At 42.1% G+C, this 18045-nt stretch overlaps 1 protein-coding gene across 2 annotated transcripts in view; it reads left to right on the forward strand.

Annotated features, from left to right (window-relative positions):
• Positions 1-18045, forward strand: part of fstl4 (follistatin-like 4) — a 201017-nt gene that overhangs the window by 132158 nt on the left and 50814 nt on the right. For both annotated transcript variants that reach the window (XM_034606575.1, XM_034606574.1), the window contains exons 5-6: positions 1469-1659; positions 5250-5370. In XM_034606575.1, the coding sequence (XP_034462466.1) occupies positions 1469-1659; positions 5250-5370 (312 nt within the window). The remainder of the gene's footprint in view (positions 1-1468; positions 1660-5249; positions 5371-18045) is intronic.

An 18045-nucleotide genomic window follows, 5' to 3' on the forward strand; every position in this document is an offset into this window, starting at 1 on the left:
TTTTGCCCCTGAGGTTAAGGTCTGGTGAAGTAAAAACACACACCTATAATCACTTGGTCAAGGTGAGGGAAAGATCACAGCCATTGCAGGACGCATTAAAGCTCTTCTGATGGCCGGTGGTAGCCCAACACCTTAGTACACACAGAGCAGCACATGTAGCGAAAACAAGTCATGTTTGCTTTCTTCACCCGGGGCCTCGCTCACTGTCCCGTTGTGTCACGACTCAAAAGATTAAAAGGGAGCATGCGGTTTTGTAGAGGACTTAATAATGGGTCACCCTGAGCTCCCCTTTGAGACGAGGACACATTTTTCACACCAGGAAACATTTTTGAGTCTGTGAGCGCGAGTGTGTCTGCGAGTGTGTGCATAAGCATACAACTACGTGCATGTTTAATGTATGTATTTGCTGGAACATAGAGTAGCGCAGCGGGGGGACGTTGTCGTGCTGTTGTGGCCTACTTGAAGCCTCGCCGGCTCCGTCGCACTGACAGTTTTGCTAAATGTGCTTGGGCAGCACTCCCGACTGCTACGCACCCTGTACCAAAACGTGATGCTTCGGGTAAACTTCCAGATTGTTGTTGAGCTTCGTCATCCCCCCTCATTTTGCATTCGCTTGCCGTGATATTTGTCGGAGTTGTTGGAGGAGATTAGGAGATAAGGCAAATCCATCCCCATGTACGCTCAGAGGGGGGTCTCCTTCTCTGCAGTGATCGGGCGGAGAGACGTCACCTAATGATTTATTCATATAGGATTTTTTCCATTTTTGTTCTTTCATCACCATGTTTCTCACTCGCACGTAAGCCCTGCGCCCTCCCGCCTTCACGTCGGCACTAAAGCAAAGGAGGGACTAGAGAGGAGAGAAAGTGAATACCTCGTTTTCTCACCCTACGTCTCATGCTTATTTGCATTACCTCCTCTTTCTTAGTATCACGTCCCTCACAGCATGTGACATACTTGTTTTGCATAATTATTGATTTCAAGTGTGAAGACTAAATGCGGAGTGCTGCCTGTGATTAATTTGTTGTCTCTCGTTTCCTCCGCGCGTCCTCATCGAGCAGAGGCTTGCAGAGAATCTGCAGCTCGACGCCCCAATCTGGTTTTAAAACATGAGCTCTAATCCCATCGCAAAGAGGGACAAGAAGCTTGAGAGGGTCTAAATGAGGATGTTTACCTTTTGTTTTCATGTGGATTCAAGGATTACTTGTAATTAATTGGACCCCCTGCACTGAAAAGCTGTCAGACAAATTATGGCAACAAAAACTAACATTTTTTAAATGAGCAAACACTCAAGGATGCACACATGCATGCACAGATACACATATTATGCGCCCCTCTTTTCCTCTCTTCCCTTTGTAGAGCACACAAACACATTAAATCCAATTTACAGCTTTAATCTGAAGGCTTTGGCTCATATAATTGAGGTTAATCAAAAGTCATTTCTTCCATATCTGTGTGTTTGCTCTTGCAGTCAACTCCTGCACCATGTCGGAGTACAACAGGCTGAAGAGCATGCTTCTGGATATGCAGCCTAAAGTGCAGAGGACTGGGGATCAGAGCCAGCAGAGAGACATGGATGAGAAGCGAGCAATGGTGGACACCATGTTCAAATACCTGGATGTGAACCAGGACGGCCGGCTGGTCAGTGATGAGCTGGAAAAGGTGGGTATCAAGCTAAATCTGTTGAATATATAGATGGAAAGATAAAGGATTCAGGTGGAATAGGAGTTGTGCACAAGGAAGCAATGTTCCTGGAAAATACGGTACTGTGCAAAACTTTCCGATGCTTACATCCATCTATACGCAGTATTGTCAGGGAGGTGCCTGATCGGTCGTATTCTGCAGCATGAAAATGCACAATATGTTACGCCTTGAGTCATAAAGAGCCATCTTCAGCAAGAAGGAGAACAAGGTGTCCTCCAGCAGATGGTTCAGCCCCCCCACAGAGCCCTGATCTCACCATCATGGAGACAGTCTGGCTGAACATGAAGAGACACTGAGACAGCCTCAGTCCACGGAGGGACAGGTTCTCTAAGACGCTTGGAACGACAAATCCGCTGAGTACATTAAAGAATGTGCAAGTTTACCAAGGAGTAGTGGTGCTGTTTGGAAGACAAAGGGTTGCCACAGCAAATAATTTGGTTTATGCCTGTTTACTGCACTAATGTTTGGAGTTAATTTATAGTTACAATTAATCAAATATGTTTTTATAGTACCACCCGTGCACATGCTGCACCTCTTAGCGATGCTTTTTGCTGATTAATTATGAGTGTAAAGTAAAACATCATCCGGGGAAGAGTGGGATCGGCCTTTTGCTGAAAAAGAATTCTAACAGTCACATAAAATCTTTCTTTTATGGAATGAGATCTTTTTCTCAACCTTGATGACCAGTCTGATTATTTCCTCTTTCGTGTGCGTCTTCACAACAGTTGCAACTAAATGTTGGTTTGACTATGAAGTGGAGTTTTGCTGCACGTGACTGGAACAATTAATCGTCATGTTTAACAATGGAAAATGTTTACTGAGATTATCTTCCCGCCAGGATCTGATGGGAAACAGTGGGGAGACGGGGGAAATGATAGGATATTGATATTTGCCGGACGAGGAAATGAAATCATCGCGGGCATCATCTGGTGGACATCAGTGATAATTGTTGATTAGATTCCTCCCAACCACTGCTATGATGTCAGTCACTTCAGCCAGGATGCAGTGAGCCATGTCAGTCACTGCAGACTGCAACACAAAGAGCTGCAACACATGCTTTTAGGGTTATTATTTGTAATATTTGAATTATTCTGCACATCTTTAGTTTTACGTGAACATTGACAGAGAGTGACTGTATCTGCCATCTGAATATATAGCACCCCAGTAAATCTTTTATCATCTCTTTGCAGTTGTAAGCGACAACACGCTCCGTCCTCTTCTTAAATTAAGAAGATTGAGTGATTTCTGACCCAGTTCCAGCACCGGGAAAATAAATAATAAAGCCGCTTCTGCCAGAGCTGCATTAAAGATCCGACAAAAAGATTTTGATCAATCACAGCGGGCAATTACTAATGCTGACATGTTGCCAGGAAGTCTTCAGATAAGACGTTCTTATTCTGTAGGAATTCATACGTTCGGCGAGATAATGCTTTTAAGAATCAAAGCAATTCACAGATGGATTTCAGTCATCCGAGCAGCAGACGGTCTCTGGTGTGGAATGTGACACAGATGGGCTTGGAGGCTAAATTCCTGTACTTTGGGTTTAAAATATATTTTATTCAAATGCCCAAGGAGAGATCAGTCTGAGCCAGTCAACACATGGTTGCAGTCGGCTGTAGGCATCCCTTAATCTGCCACGTCACATGTGCTGCTCCATATAGAATCAATTGGGGAGCGATAAGGAAGCACCGGGGCTATATTTATATACTTGGAAAGTCTCAGTTGAAGGAATTATTAACATGGAAGTTACCTCGTGATAGTCTTCTTAACGTTTTGGCCTAAAAAACAGCTTAACAATGTATGTAAAATTATATTAAAGAATGTGTATGAAGATGGAGGTCAGGGTTATTCAAGGAAGCGTTGGAGGTGAAAGCTTCTCAGTGAGAAAGAGACGATGATTCTCAGTTGAGGCGTCACCTTAGTGCTGCTCTGGGTCAATGTTCAGGCTCAGCATGCATTTGAGAAGATATTGACACAGACAAAGACATGCAGGGTTTATAAAAGTCTCTGGGGAAATATCTATTACACATGAGGCATAGATCATGAGACACTATTGACGTGTTTCATTCCTTATGTGTTCATAAAAAAGGCGTGGAAATGAATCATCTTTTGCAGAAAGAGCGTTCTGAGGTACACGTGTCTTGTGACCATGATGTTTCCTTAAATGAAACATCACATAATCTTCAGCCGAGCACCAGAGCTTAGAGACGGATATGAGACAGACGTGTGAACAAGAGAAGAAAGTGTGCACAGATCGTCAAAGCAAAAATGTCAGTAACAGAAGAATAAGGCGTGTTAAACCTACAGATACAGATCAAATGCAAATCCTTCAAATTTCCTTTGTGAAGGTCGCACACGTTCATTACTTTATGCTTTCCCCTTGTAGTCTTTACAGTTTCTGTATATACTGTATAAAAATACATTTACTTTGCAGGTATCACTGTTATTATTTTTACTTTTGCCAGGTTTATATTCTTTGATGAAAATGAACCCAGCACAAGCAACAAAGATACTGTTGCGCTGAGAGTTTGGCACTTTTAGTAGTAGCCTCTATGCTTTCACCGAATTTAGTGCGATTGAAATTTTTTGGAACAGACGCTGAGTTTTCTGTTTATCTCGTCAAATCTGCTTAACATCGCCTATGCGGGGATGGCTCCCCTGAGGAAGCTGCAGCACTAAAAGTAAAGTGGAGGAGAAGGCCCCACAAATGACAAACAACAGCGGAGAGAGTGGCTCCTCCTCCCAGGGGAACATCTTTGAATTAACTCAGGTGCAGTATGCATGAGTGCGGGGAGCCAGATAGAGATGGAAGGCAATCAGAGACGGAAACCTAGATGACAGATTACATATTTAAGCGACTCCTTCTAAACAGAATGAAATTACTCTCACAATGAGCCACTTCCAGGTGTTTATGTACATGAGGCATTTTACTCTTGAAGAAAATCTTATTCCAGTTATTGTTGGAATGAAAAGTTCCGGCTGAACATTATGCTAATTATATTCAGTTATGCGGTTTATTTCAAATCACTGTTGCTCTTGCTGGAAACTCATTGATCTTTTCTTCTACAGCTTGTAACATTTGAAAGCTTTATGTTGTATTATCTGTGTGTAAAAGAGAGAGTTTGGATGATTTACAATAACTCTTAACGTATAAAGTACAGAAAGTAGCAAAACATGTACTGTTTGGATCTCTTTACAGGATTCTGTGATTTCTCCCATTGGGCTACTTTAGGAGACAGGCTGGGCCGGACTCTTTATATGCATAAGGGCCAAGGCTACCCTATTAGAGCAATACAGAAATGTGAAATACGTGTGGTGTCCTATGTAAAATGTCAGATTTACATTTATACCGAACGTGCATATTGTGGGTCTATCATACAGATAATAAAAAAAAAAGATAAAGCCAGGAGAGAAATGATAAGAAAAGGCTACGATAAGCTGCGGTAATTTCCTACCTGTGTTTGATAATGTGTCAACGTCTCAACAAAGGTTATTTATCAAGATGGTTTTATGTTCTGACGTCTGGTTTAATACGTTGTGTGTGTTAGATCTCCATGAAGGAGCACCTGGAGGACAGCTTGCTGGAGTGCACCATGCAGGACCTGCTGCGCTACGACGACTACAACAACGACGGCCACCTCAGCCTGCACGAGTTCTACACGGCGTTCCGTAAGTCCTTCTGTCCGTCTATACTTTGCCCTTTTAGTTTCAGTCTCCGTGTTCTTTCTGTCTGTTTCCCTGACACCCACACCAGAAACAACAGGATCTATATCTGTAGATCATTATGAATACATGCAGAAAAATGATTATTAATGTCTCAAACAACTTTGACCTTTACACTGTTTCTCATGCTTCTCCTCTATCTACGTTTATAATATAAAACATAGGTATTTCTCTATAAATCACTTTATAATTGCCGAATCTTCATTGTCAGTATTAGCATGTGCTGTTTTCTGCTAATACTTAGTAATAGTACATCATTAAGTTAATTTAGTTGGTTAAGCTGAAAAAGTGCAATATATACAGGCTACAGAAAATCGCCCGTCCTTTGTAATCCACAGCTTATTGTCACCAGTGTTTAGATCCTGAAGCTCACAGCTACTCAGCCTCTCCACATCAGGATAAAAGTGTTTCAGCCACGGACAAATTGATAATTGCTCACTCGCCCGTGTGCCCAGACCCGGCTCCGGTCGGAGCATCTGGAACAGCCATAATGGCCTTTCAGATTTAGGTCTGAACGGCAGCTGAGCTCTCGGGCAGGTTCCACGTTATTAAGACCCGTAATCAGAATACCAGCGCTAATGTTCCCGGGGCATCGCCGTCAGAATTGCTGGATTCCATGGCAACCTCCCGCAACTTTTTTTTTTTTTGGTCCATATCGCGCTTCAAACTGCAGCGAAAGTACCGAGGTCTGAATCCAAAACGTTTATAAAAAATGTGCTTAAGTTGATGAACTCAGCAGTTAGGTGTGACAGGTGCTCATTTCTGAGGCTCTACCTTCAGCCAGTGCAGCTCCATTAGGCCTCAGCACTAATTTAACCTCCTAATGACTGGTTGTGGGGGGAACCATCCCACTGTTATTTGGGTGCGCTCTCTCACCTACCAGATGGGCAGTGAGCAGATTGCTATACTTACCCACCTACGGGCCCGCTTGCAGGTTTGAGGACGGGTTGGTCAATGCATTTTATGCCTGACAAGCAGTCGGAGGAATAGTTTGGGAGCAATAATACGAGCTATTGATCAGATGATGCTCAAGGTTAACTGTTGGGCTGCAGAAAGGCAACAGGAAAGGGGGAGTCATACATCTTGAGCGGTGCGTCTGCTGCTTCGGATAATGTTGATGGTGTTGAATTGAAGATGCATGTAAGTGTGTGTGTGTGTGTGTGTGTGTGTGTGTGTGTGTGTGTGTGTGTGTGTGTAACTGCAGGTATTGTGTATTTTGTTGGGATGCAATTAGCGCTCTCCCCAGTGAGCGCTCGGGAAAAAGAGGAGCAGCCAGGAATCACAGGTGTGTGTAGCAGGGTGGAAACTTACAATATGGTCACACGGTTGAAAAACCAAATACAAATAATAAACCTGAACGATGTGAGAAAGTGTTTTGCCCCGGTTGATATTCTCTTGTCGAGCTCGGCGTCTGATCTCAGGCGAACATTTGCAGCACAAGCTTTAGTCATATTTCGGAGACCCTATAACTCAAAAGCAGTAGAACGTGCACTCAGCGATTCTCTTTCAGTTTGCATGGTTCTCCTCTGTTGGTATTTTTTCTCTGTTCTGCAGCTTTGATGTAAGAATAAAAGCCCTTTGGCCGTTCCCCAAGACGATAACTCCAGCTTCATTGCTGCTCCCACAGTCACTGAACTTACGTTAGGAAACGCTGATTGTTGTTTTGCCCCCTCTGCCGTCTTTGCCTTATTTAACTTACATATCTTGACACTTCTCTGCTCTGTTCTGTTGACACCCACATTTTTCTTTTTTTTTAACCATAAATTGAATATACTTGGAGAATAGTGCTGAAATGATTGCGTTCTTATTGATTCTTTCTTCACTTATTTTACCTTTTACAAGCCCGGCAGGGTGTTTTTATGCATTTTTTTTTTTCTTCTTTCCTGACTCCTTGGCACCTGTGTTAAGCAGATTCTCCTTAAACACATTTCTCTCTGCAGATGCTGGATATAGAATTACAATCAAAGAATAATGCTCAGTGAACGGTGCTCATGGAGTCTCCGAAAGTGCTGAAAACTACAGGGAGATTAATCACAGAGCTGTAGAAATTGTTGTAATCCAATCAGCACAACCACAGAATAGTCATGTGTGGTTATATGCAAGTCCTGGTGAGAGATTTACAAATAGAAAGGTGCTTTACGACATTTCATCCTCTAGTGGTAGAAGTAGAAGCTTTCTTTTAGCAAAATCCGACTGGAGTGTGTGTCCCATCTGTGCGTTAATAACCCTTCACAGCAGTAATGCAAAACTTTCACAGGGTGATAGATACTAGCACCATTTGATTACTATCCTAAAAATGTATTCAATTATTCATGCTGCCTTATCGTGCGGAAAGAGATGCGTTCTTTTCTAATCATCATCACTGCTCACATGTGTCCTTTACGTTGACATGGTTATTTAGCAATACGGCCACAAGAGGGCGGAGCAGAGACCAGAAATCCCGACAACAAACTTGTCGACAGTGGTGGAGGTTGGGATAATGTATGTCTGAAGAAAGAGGCAAAATCTGCTGTTTGTCTTTGTGTCCAGGTTCCCAACCCTTAGACGCCTGTGGTTCTTACCAACTCCTCGCTATTGTTGTGTCCTATGGTCGTTTCCCTTAAATTATTAATACACTGCCCCCCATGGTTTCCGGTGGTACTGCTCTGTTTTGTTGGTATACGACAGCTTTCAGAAGACCTCCACAAATAAGAATAAAATTAGCGAGTATGGACAGAAGGTCTCGTCTGTTTCATACACAAATCTAAAGTTGTGTGTAAATTAAGTTTATTCTGATTACTCCGAGGTCGCTGATTTAAAAGCTCAAAAACGGCATATTCTACTTATGCTGCAACTGATTATCGGTCTAATGGTTAATTGATTAAACATTTATTGAGACACAGGGAAGTAAAACAATATAAAATATGGAACTATTTTATTGACAAATTCCAAATTCTTAAGTTTCCAGTATCTAATGTAATGTCTTCAGTATTCTTCTTTTTTTGTTGTTGTCTGGCAAACAGTGCAAAACCCACTCATTTTAAAAAGAAATAGCGAGAGAGAGAGATCTTCAAATGAAAAGAGCACGGAGGCACCAGAGAACATTTGCCATTTGTGGACGAGGCGTTCAATAAGGCCAGAAAAATAACAACCTCTTGTTCTGGGCTGCAGCAGAAGTGAATAATCAACCTTTCCTTTCATAGAGCCCAGTGCAGGACAGAGATAAGTGCGTAATGGCTTTAATTCAGCTCTGCAGCCCTCCTAATGGTGTTTGGTTTCACTAGGGTTTGTTTCCTAACATTTACTCTAGTGTCAACATTGTGCAGGAGTGGACGGCTTGTGCACGTGCCCTTTGTATCCAAATTAGAGCCACTGTACCCAGACATTTACACGACAATAAATGTCCAGGAATTCACTGGCAGAGATGCCGTAGCCGAGATGATTCACATTTGCTCACCTCTCAGCAGCGTTGGCTCTGCAGCGGATTGGTGAGCAGGCTTGTTGAGAGCTATCTGTAGCCTGCAGATGCAATATACACAGTCACACAAGGTCAGAGCTCCTTTGTGGATACATGTGTAATATATAAAGCTGCCCCGAGGCGATACATGGGCTGCACGTGTGCTTTGTATGGTGAGTAACCTTTTGTAAATGTACTGCCTGAGATAGCCGTGCTGCTCTTCATAATAATGGCTTTTCCTCAGCATTCCTTGCGTACAGCTGCAGTAGACCACGTGTCCCCGCCGCTGCGAGGTAGAGGTCGCAGGTATTAGAAAAGCAACACAGAGTTAGGAAAGATATTTTTATAAAGTACATATTCTCGACTTACCACTGTGCTACTCCTATTGTGCAATTATGGTCAAATGCTTATTTTAAAAAAATTGTCCTGATTTAAATGCAGACACTAGGGGACTGGTGACTCCACATCCTGCAGACATCAGCATAAACGCAGCAGTACAAAGATAAACAGCGACGGCCGTGAATTCAAACCATGCCCCGGAGTCCTGCTCCCGTGTCAGCCCACTGGCTTGTTTATTATACTAAATCCTCATGAATGACTCTGGGTCATCAAACCAGCATATCGGGAGGAGAACAGAGCAGCAGAGGAGGAAAACCCCAGAAGAAAAATGACTTGTGTAAATCAACAAAGAGGCAGCGAGAGAGTGGAAGAAAGACAAGCAGTAAGAAGTTTTAGAGACGAGATAAATCGGGTTTTTTCAAGCTATTATGTTTTTTTTAACTAATTTGTAGTTTCAATTTAATGTCATTTTTAGACCAACCAGAGCATATTTTATTTGACCTACACTTGAACTGCAATCACTAAGCCTCTTTTAATTTACTCAAGCTCCGACCTAGAGCGACGATTTCTTTACAAAGCGGTGGAAGAATCTCTCCTCTCTCGACCTGTGTTGTCCGCATTGTGATTTGTCTCACTGATTATTAACGAATTGCTCGTGAGTGTAGAGAGTTCTGACCAAAAGTCCCATAGACTGAGCTCAATAACAAATTGCATTTCAAAACAGTGACAGCTCCTGTGCTTTAAAGGATAGGTACACAGATAATACATCAGTCTTGTCGTTACAGCACTGTGGCGCCTACAGTGAAAAAATTCTGTCGATACAACTTGTATTTTTTCGATCTGAGTTGGCATTTTTTCGATCAGAGTTGTTGTCTCCCTGGAGATAGAGAGTCTGTGTATTTCCCCTCCACCCCTTCAAGGCCAAAATCACCATGGTAACCAGTTACTCAGCACTTTCAAGTGACTCAGCAAGTTTCTGGACAAAAGGGAACAAAAGCAGACCGTGATTGGCTAATTAGCCTGAGTGCCTCTTATTCCACAAGGGTCAGGTTATGAGTAATTATTTCTTTCTTCAGAGGCCGTCTTATTTCCTGCAATTCTTTACATGCCCGTTTGCTTTCTAAATTGTGAACCTCGACATCAACACTAAGGTTAATATTATCTGCCTGTTGTCATTGTCTAAAGCTTAGTTTATGCTCGCCATTCCTTTCCCTGTGTATGAAAAAAGGACGAAAATTATGCACAGAGTTCTTTTAACTTGGTGCTCACGTCCAGTGCAAAAAGAAAGTTGAGCTGCAGGGAAACATATAGATTCCCATGTGGCACCTGGAGGGAAACAGGAAACTGTTGGTAAAGATGAGTCTCCGTGGTTCGTCAAGGCAAATAAGTGCGTACCAGACAGAAAGGGTGCTCCTGGGGGAAACAAGCTAAAAACTGTTCTCCTTTGCCTTTTTCCCTTGGTTTGCTTCAGCGAGTGAAGAGGGAAAGGTGTCAATGTCACAGTTGGCAATGACCAATCCATCAAGCATATCAGCGACTTCACAGTGGTGTTTTTTTACATCACATGAACCCAGAGCATACCCTGTACACGACCTCACTTCACGAGTTCTGGTATCTGCTTTATGATAAAGATCAGGTGTTTACTAATGATCTTAACAACGCCTTGATACCTGTAGTGACCACAGTCAAGGAGGACTTTAAGGGAACATCATGTAAGTACTCGCGCTGGCCACATTAGGACCATTTCACTGCCTGAGATGGTAGCAGGACTATCAGTGCTGTAAACCACAGTTTGTGAGGGGTTCCTGGAATGACGGCTTCTCCACATCCACTTGTAGACAGACCCAGCATCTGACAGCTGATTATCCTGGAGTCCCAACCAAGCAGCGGGCACATTCAAAAAAAATTAAATTCTCTAGGATGCAACATGATGGAAGTATTCTGATAACTGTGCAGGTTGCCAATTTCATGAATTTCAAATTTGCTTCAAATTGGAAGGAATATTTATACAACTAACCATACAACTGTGGGGATTGTTATAAAATGTTAACAGAACCGTTAAAGCTGCGGTGCAATGAACCAATGGTCCATTTTTTTATTATTTACACACAGTTGGTGACTATTTAATTAGCACCAGGCTGTTTTTTTCTTTTACCCATTGTTCCTCCATCTTTCTTTCACTTGCAGCTCTTCCCCTCAGAGCTTACAGTCTTGTTATTTCACTTAACGCTCTCCCTCCACTGTGAGTCCATGTGTTTCCCATGTTTACCTATGTGACAGTTAATAGTGCAATTATATGGAGATGCTGGGCCGCACTGGCAGGGGCCACACGGCACGTTTGACAAATTATTCAAGAGAGTGAAGCAGCAGAGATGGAGTCGAGGAGGAAGGTGAGGAGGAGCGATGAGGATGAAATGGAGGAAGAGGAGGAGGGAGAGAGTATCGTGGCGAGACAAAGGGACACTGAGAAGAGGGGAGAGGAAACGGGGGTCGGAGAAGGGAGAAGAGCCTTTTTTCTATCTCGAGGGAAAAGCCCAGCGGAAGGAATTAAATAAAAAATGAGAGAAAGTAGAAATAGAGGAAAAGCAACTCTGAGTCCAGAGTGCAGCCTTTAAAACTGGAGGAAAAAAACTGTCCTGGCCCCATAGGTGTCAATTTAAATAATGATAAACTAAGTTAATGTAAAATAACCACATCTTTACATTTACTATAACCAAACTGCGAATTAATGTATTTATTTATGTATGCCATCGTATTAAACGATTAAAATAATAATATTAGATGATATTATTGTCAAAGATTATTACATTTTTGTAATAATATGTTTCCATTGTGTGTGCAACATCCCTGTTGAACACATATCTGTACAGTAAAGGGACTTATAGGCAAACCCAGTTAAAAACGTCCTTGTACGAAAATACATATACAGTACAGTGTGCATGCAGACAGAAACCTGTGATCAGTCAGGTATTCAGAGCTGCAATGGCAGAAAATGGTTAATATTTGTCATGCTTGGTTCTGTCTCCATTTTCCACCTTGTAAGTGCCCAGTGAAGCTTTAAGAAGAGCCCCGGTGCCTCTTCAGGCAAGATAAAATCTTTGTGTTGCTGCCCGGCAGCTGCCGTCAAGGTTTGATCTTTCATGTTACTCAAATTTGCCCTTAATCTGCACAAATAATCTCGCTGAGATCAGATATCACTTTTACAAGGGGGCGCCTGTTGTTCTCTGACAGCCAAGTGGGCGAGAGACCTCCAGCTAAGCTCTTAACAACAAAGTGACTTTGAACTGGAGGTCTTGGAGTTTCCTTCTACACACACACACACACACACACACACACACACACACACACACACACACACACACACACACACACACACACACACACACTCCAGTTCCCTCCACCTTCTTCTCCTATCTGCTTTCCATTGTTTCCTCTCCATTTAATCTCACCCTTTATTTGTTGACCCATCCTTCTTTTTTCCGTTTTTCTGTCTTTAAAATCTCTCCCTATTTCCTTCCTCTTACTTTCCTTTCCTTCTCTTCTCTTTTCTCTCTTTTCCCCTGCCCACCCTCCCCGAGCTTCTGTCTGATGCCTTATTACCGCTCAATGGACCTTTGCCGCTAATTGCTGGTGTGTATAAGGGGCTTCATGGCACCTTCCAAGAGTCATCTCTATTCCTGGGTAATTACCCAGTGGCTGCAGTTTAGCTGCGGTAACAGGTGAGCGGCTCTTGAGGCTTTGGTTACACATTTCACTGAATGAAGCGATCCATGTATTGATTTGAGTATCCATCACACTTGCAATGTAAAAAGTTATATTTCCAGTGAAAGTGAAAAATATTAGATCTTTTTTTAATAATTTTGCACATTGGGAAACAAATTTGTTCTAATTAATCATCTTTCTGTGTTTTCGATTGAAAATATACTGTTTCCATGCAAGTCAACGGTAACTTAAAAGCAGCTGTAAGTGTCCTATCGGTTTTATTGTATGTTTACATTGATTTAAGCCTATGATCAGGTACTAAGATCTTCTATGTAATCCACACAAATGATAGCTTCCCCTTTTTTATACTGTCTGGCCAAAACATTGCAGTGTTTCCCACAGAATTGATTCAAATATGGCAGAAGTGGATAAAGGTTCCTCTCACATACAACAGATTTCCGGTGACAGGTACACAGACTTGAGAGTGAAAGAGAAGGTGTGACCGTCTGTGTGGATGCTAAAAACATTTGCAGTGGTGTGACATCATGAGTAAGCATCCGGCGAAGAGTGTTGCAAACAACAAGTTAGAGATCTTTGTTATCTTATTTTATTATACGATATGAAGTGTAAAAAACAAAAAATCTGGTTCATTATGAAACTGGCCTGAGCCGTCACAGTCTAGACAATTAAGGGGAAACACTGCTTTGACCTTGTATATTGAGAGTAGTAGATATAACTTCCATTGACAAGATCATTGATTGATTGAATCCATGTTAGGTTACATCAATGGTGGTGTGTTCATTTATGTGTGGACATATCAGATTTTGACTTTAAACTGGACATGTATAAGTGTATAACTCCTACAGCTTCATCTCTCAGCTTTAATCATGTATTTTTAGCCACTTTCCCTTCAATGTCTTAGCATGCAACATAGAAACCACAGGGCTGGCAGCCAATTTCATTTTCTGTTCTTCATAATTACCTCACGCACACAGGCACTCACTTGTGTACACAAGTCACATGCAGTCACACACACACACATACACACACACACACACACTCACACACAGCACCGTGCAGCCAGTGGTCATCCAGCAGTCTGCTTTGAATACAATAACGAGAGATGCCCAGCGGGTTGTCATGGCAACTGTGGCTGTCTCTTTAATCTCTGAATCATTTATTTAGTGCAATACTTAGTCGATGTCGCAAATTCCCGAGAGGACACGAGAGTAGAGTCAGAAGAGTGGTAGTCCAGAACAGGTAGAGTAAAGTAAGCAATATGCACATAATCGGCAATAAAGGATGACATGTATATGATATATGCATATCCCATTTTCCATTTAAACATATCTGCCCTAATAGAGATTACATTCTGTTTGTGCAATTCTGTGATAAACCTATTCACGAATGAAAAATTAATAAAGCACAGTCCGGCCAACCCAAAGATCTTGTCAACATAACGACAACATCCTTCCGGAAATCTTTTTGTTTTATGTCTGTCGGCTTTTATAACCTCAATAAATAGCTTGAAAATGTCTACATTTTGGGAAAATGTAAATTTTGGAGGTAGACTTGGTACAAACTCTGTGTATATACATGTGTCTGTGTTTATTTAAATATATATATATATATATATATATATAAAACACACAAATATAATAGACCAAAGTAAATAGAAGAAGCATTTGCCGTCATGGATCTCTCAATAATTAATGAAGTAAGGAGCATATTTCCCTTAATGTCAAACTATTCCTTTTTAACTACAAACCGATTGTGTTCAAAGGCAGTTTTTTATTCACAGAATATTTGGGAAATGAAGCTCAATTAGTTTAAAGTGAATAAAACACTTTAGCACATCAGTTTAAGAAAGAGCATCGTCAGAAAACCTGCGTTCACTGTCTGTAAGAGATTAGTAGTGGCACTATAACAGCATTATATTGCCAGTAAACTGGATGTAAACTGAGCAGTTCACAAACTTGTATTTATACCCTTTATTTTGTGTTAATTGTAAAAAAAAAAAAATAAGAAACTGTAGTTTTCAGACTTTATCCTTGAATCACTTTGTAATGGGTTTTTTCAAGCATAAACAACAGCTGGCTGTCAAATATTAAGATTCTTCTTCTTCTGCCCATCAGATGTTGTGTTTCTGAATGAAGTTTCCCTTGTTTTTTCAGGATGAATTTGTTTAAAACCTGAAGCAGTAAATACCCCAGAGTTGTATCTCTTATGGTCCCTGGTGTCAACACGTGCCTCATCCAAGCCCCAGCATCTGGATTTATGGCAGAAAAATAAAATGTGCATCATACCTGCTGCTCAACAGTCGTCATCCAAATATATAGGGAACAGTATCTCAAACTGCACTACCTGCCTTCTGCTTCTACCAAAACCAACATGCACTGGCTTGTGCATGTTGGATCTGTGAATTCGCCTGAAATACAGAGAGGCAGCTGTTCCCAAAAACACAGAAATTGAAGGTGTTAATTAAAAAATACACTTTAAAAAGCTGTTACATCTTAAATTGTTTGTTTTTATAAATTGTGTTTGTGTGGTTGCATGGTCAGATAATCTCATGTCAATATGATGGGGCTCTTGTTCAGGGCTTGAATTTGAGCCCGAAGAATTATCTTTAGATTTTGTTTTTACAAAGCAAACACAAGGAAAGATTATAGCTCTACTGCTGCTTAACAGGCAAAAATGGGCTCTGTTAAATTCTTGTGCATTTCATCCCTCCACTGTGTCCATGTGTTTAATTCAGACGTGTTCTCTGAGAAAATTACTTTTAGAGAAAATAAAGTAGATGAGGCAAAAACACAGTTCATCCAAACTAAATCATAACAGTGAGTTAAGTAAAAAAAAGGGATAAGTAGTTAACATCGCAGATGGATGATGTATGAAATTGTAAGAGTTGCAAACAATTCGTCTCATAAAATAACTAAGCAGTTCAGCTGAGGTTACTCGTGTGCTGCTTGCTGAAGAAGTGAAACATACAAATAATAAGCCACGAGCAGATTGCAACCACAGATTGGATGTATCCAGGAATTCTGCTGTGAACCATTATATAGGCACTAACGGCCTATTTGAAAATTTTAAAGTATATATTGAAACACTTTTTAGTTGAATGTAAATCGAGCACCTAAACTGGGACGGCCGCAGCGGGATATCTTTGTTGAGAGAGAACAAAGAGTTCGACTAATGTCTACTGTGGGTGTGTTAAACGGGCTGCGGTGAAGTACAAATTGCAATTCATTCGTCTCTATGACTCACACTTGCTGGGTATTCCAGGTCCACTGGGACGTGACGTGGCGATGGGGACAGACGTACTTGCTCCGGCAGACGTCTAATATCTCTCATAATTACACATGCCGAATAACCCCCCCCCCCTCCGACACCTCCCACGCCTCTCCATCTCCCTCATCTATCCCTCTTTCATTTCCACCACTTTAATTTCATTTTCTCTAATTAGCCACAGAGATGTAAACCCATGCGTCTCATGAACTCAGGGGGCTTTACCGTTACTCCTTCCAACATTTCTTTTCTGCCCACCCCATCTCTTTGCGGCTCTCTCACTTCCATTTCTCTTCACTGTCTCTTCCTTTTGCAAACCAATGGATCCCAAGGGCAGCAAGTGTGTTCCAACGCGCCATAATTCACAGGCAGCTGCCCTCCGGCTGTTAGTGGCACAGCATGTGGTCTGCTTTTATCTCTCCTCTCTAACTCCCTCTCTGGCGAGGAAATAATTCATTATCATGCCGCCATTGATTTGCTCTTTCTCTTGCCTCTTTGGTGGAACAATCTCCCCCCGTTCTCCCTCCCTTCTTCCTGTTTTAACACTCCCCTGCAATTTCAAACAAGTGCGCGTCCGTATGGTTGCGTGTTCGCCTCTCCGGTTGTGTGTGCTTGCATGGGAGTGGTACTCCTCCTAATTTTTCTCCTCTGATCTCCTCAACGCAATCCCCTCCAGCTTCCACCTTCACCGGCTTTGAAAATGTTCTCTCAGAACAAAGGAGATAAACACAGCGGGAAAAAGCGCAAGGGAAAGGGAGAAAAGGGAGACGAAAGAAAAGGGAAGAGAATAATTTGGAGCAGATTCATAGAGCACAAGCCAATCCATCGAAGTTAGAGTCCAACCACCTAAACCATCATTGCTGGGCACCTTTAGCTTCTGGAAACATTTCTCATAGATTGCACTTGGAGTTGTTCTCTACAGGTAAACATTTGTTCTTTGTAAACCATCAGCGAGTTGGTATATATAGATGGCTCGGTTGTGGTGATGAGATTATTTTTTAATGAAAGAGTTGATCTCCCCCTTGTACACTGGAGCTGAACAGATGCCAGTGCTGACGTTACTCAGCTGAACTCGGCAAACAAGGAAAAACAAACGCTCAGATCTGGTAGAGGTGAAACGAGGTAAATGAGAGAATGAGAGTAAAACTGACTCAGTGCAGCGGCTCCCAGCTGCAATGCTTGTTACGCAAACGGCTGAATCACACCCAAACAAACACCCTTTGGAGGCACTCATTCGAGTTCCCCCACATTCAAATCGTGTTTTGATCAGAGGACTGCGATTGCGGGGGTGCAGAACAAAAAAGGCGCTAATTTAACCTGGCGATGCTGCCTGTTTACACTTGTTTACCAGAGAGGAAGGAGAGAATAGGGTTTGGGAGGAGGCCAGGAGTGTTGAGAAAGGGAAAGAACAGAGAGAGATGGAGAGGATTTAGAAGGAAAAAAAGCAGGTAATGCATAATTCTATGTTTCCACTTGTTTGTCAAAGTCTCGAGAAGCACAGAGTCGGGCCTAGGGTGAGCAGGGTAAGGACCTATCAGGCACCATGAGGAGGCAGAAGGGGGGGAAGAAAAGAGAAGTGAATAATAGACAGGAGTAGGTAACACACTATTTCATGTTTACGAGAGCGTGGGGTGGCGGAAAAGACCGGGTGAAGATGTGCAGGGTGTGAGAGATTAGAGTTGACAAGCTTTGGGAAGTGGAGTGAGGGCAGAGGAGAGAAGTGAGGACGAGGAGAAGTGCGGGGAAAGGGAAAGAAGAGGAAGAGGGAAAAATGCCGGTGGAATAGACATGGAAGATAACTAACAACACACATTCTGGGAAACAGTTACTATACTACCATACTTTCTCTTGACTCCCTG

This window comes from Hippoglossus hippoglossus, chromosome 14 (genome assembly GCF_009819705.1).
Source record: "Hippoglossus hippoglossus isolate fHipHip1 chromosome 14, fHipHip1.pri, whole genome shotgun sequence".
NCBI classification, from domain to species: domain Eukaryota; kingdom Metazoa; phylum Chordata; class Actinopteri; order Pleuronectiformes; family Pleuronectidae; genus Hippoglossus; species Hippoglossus hippoglossus.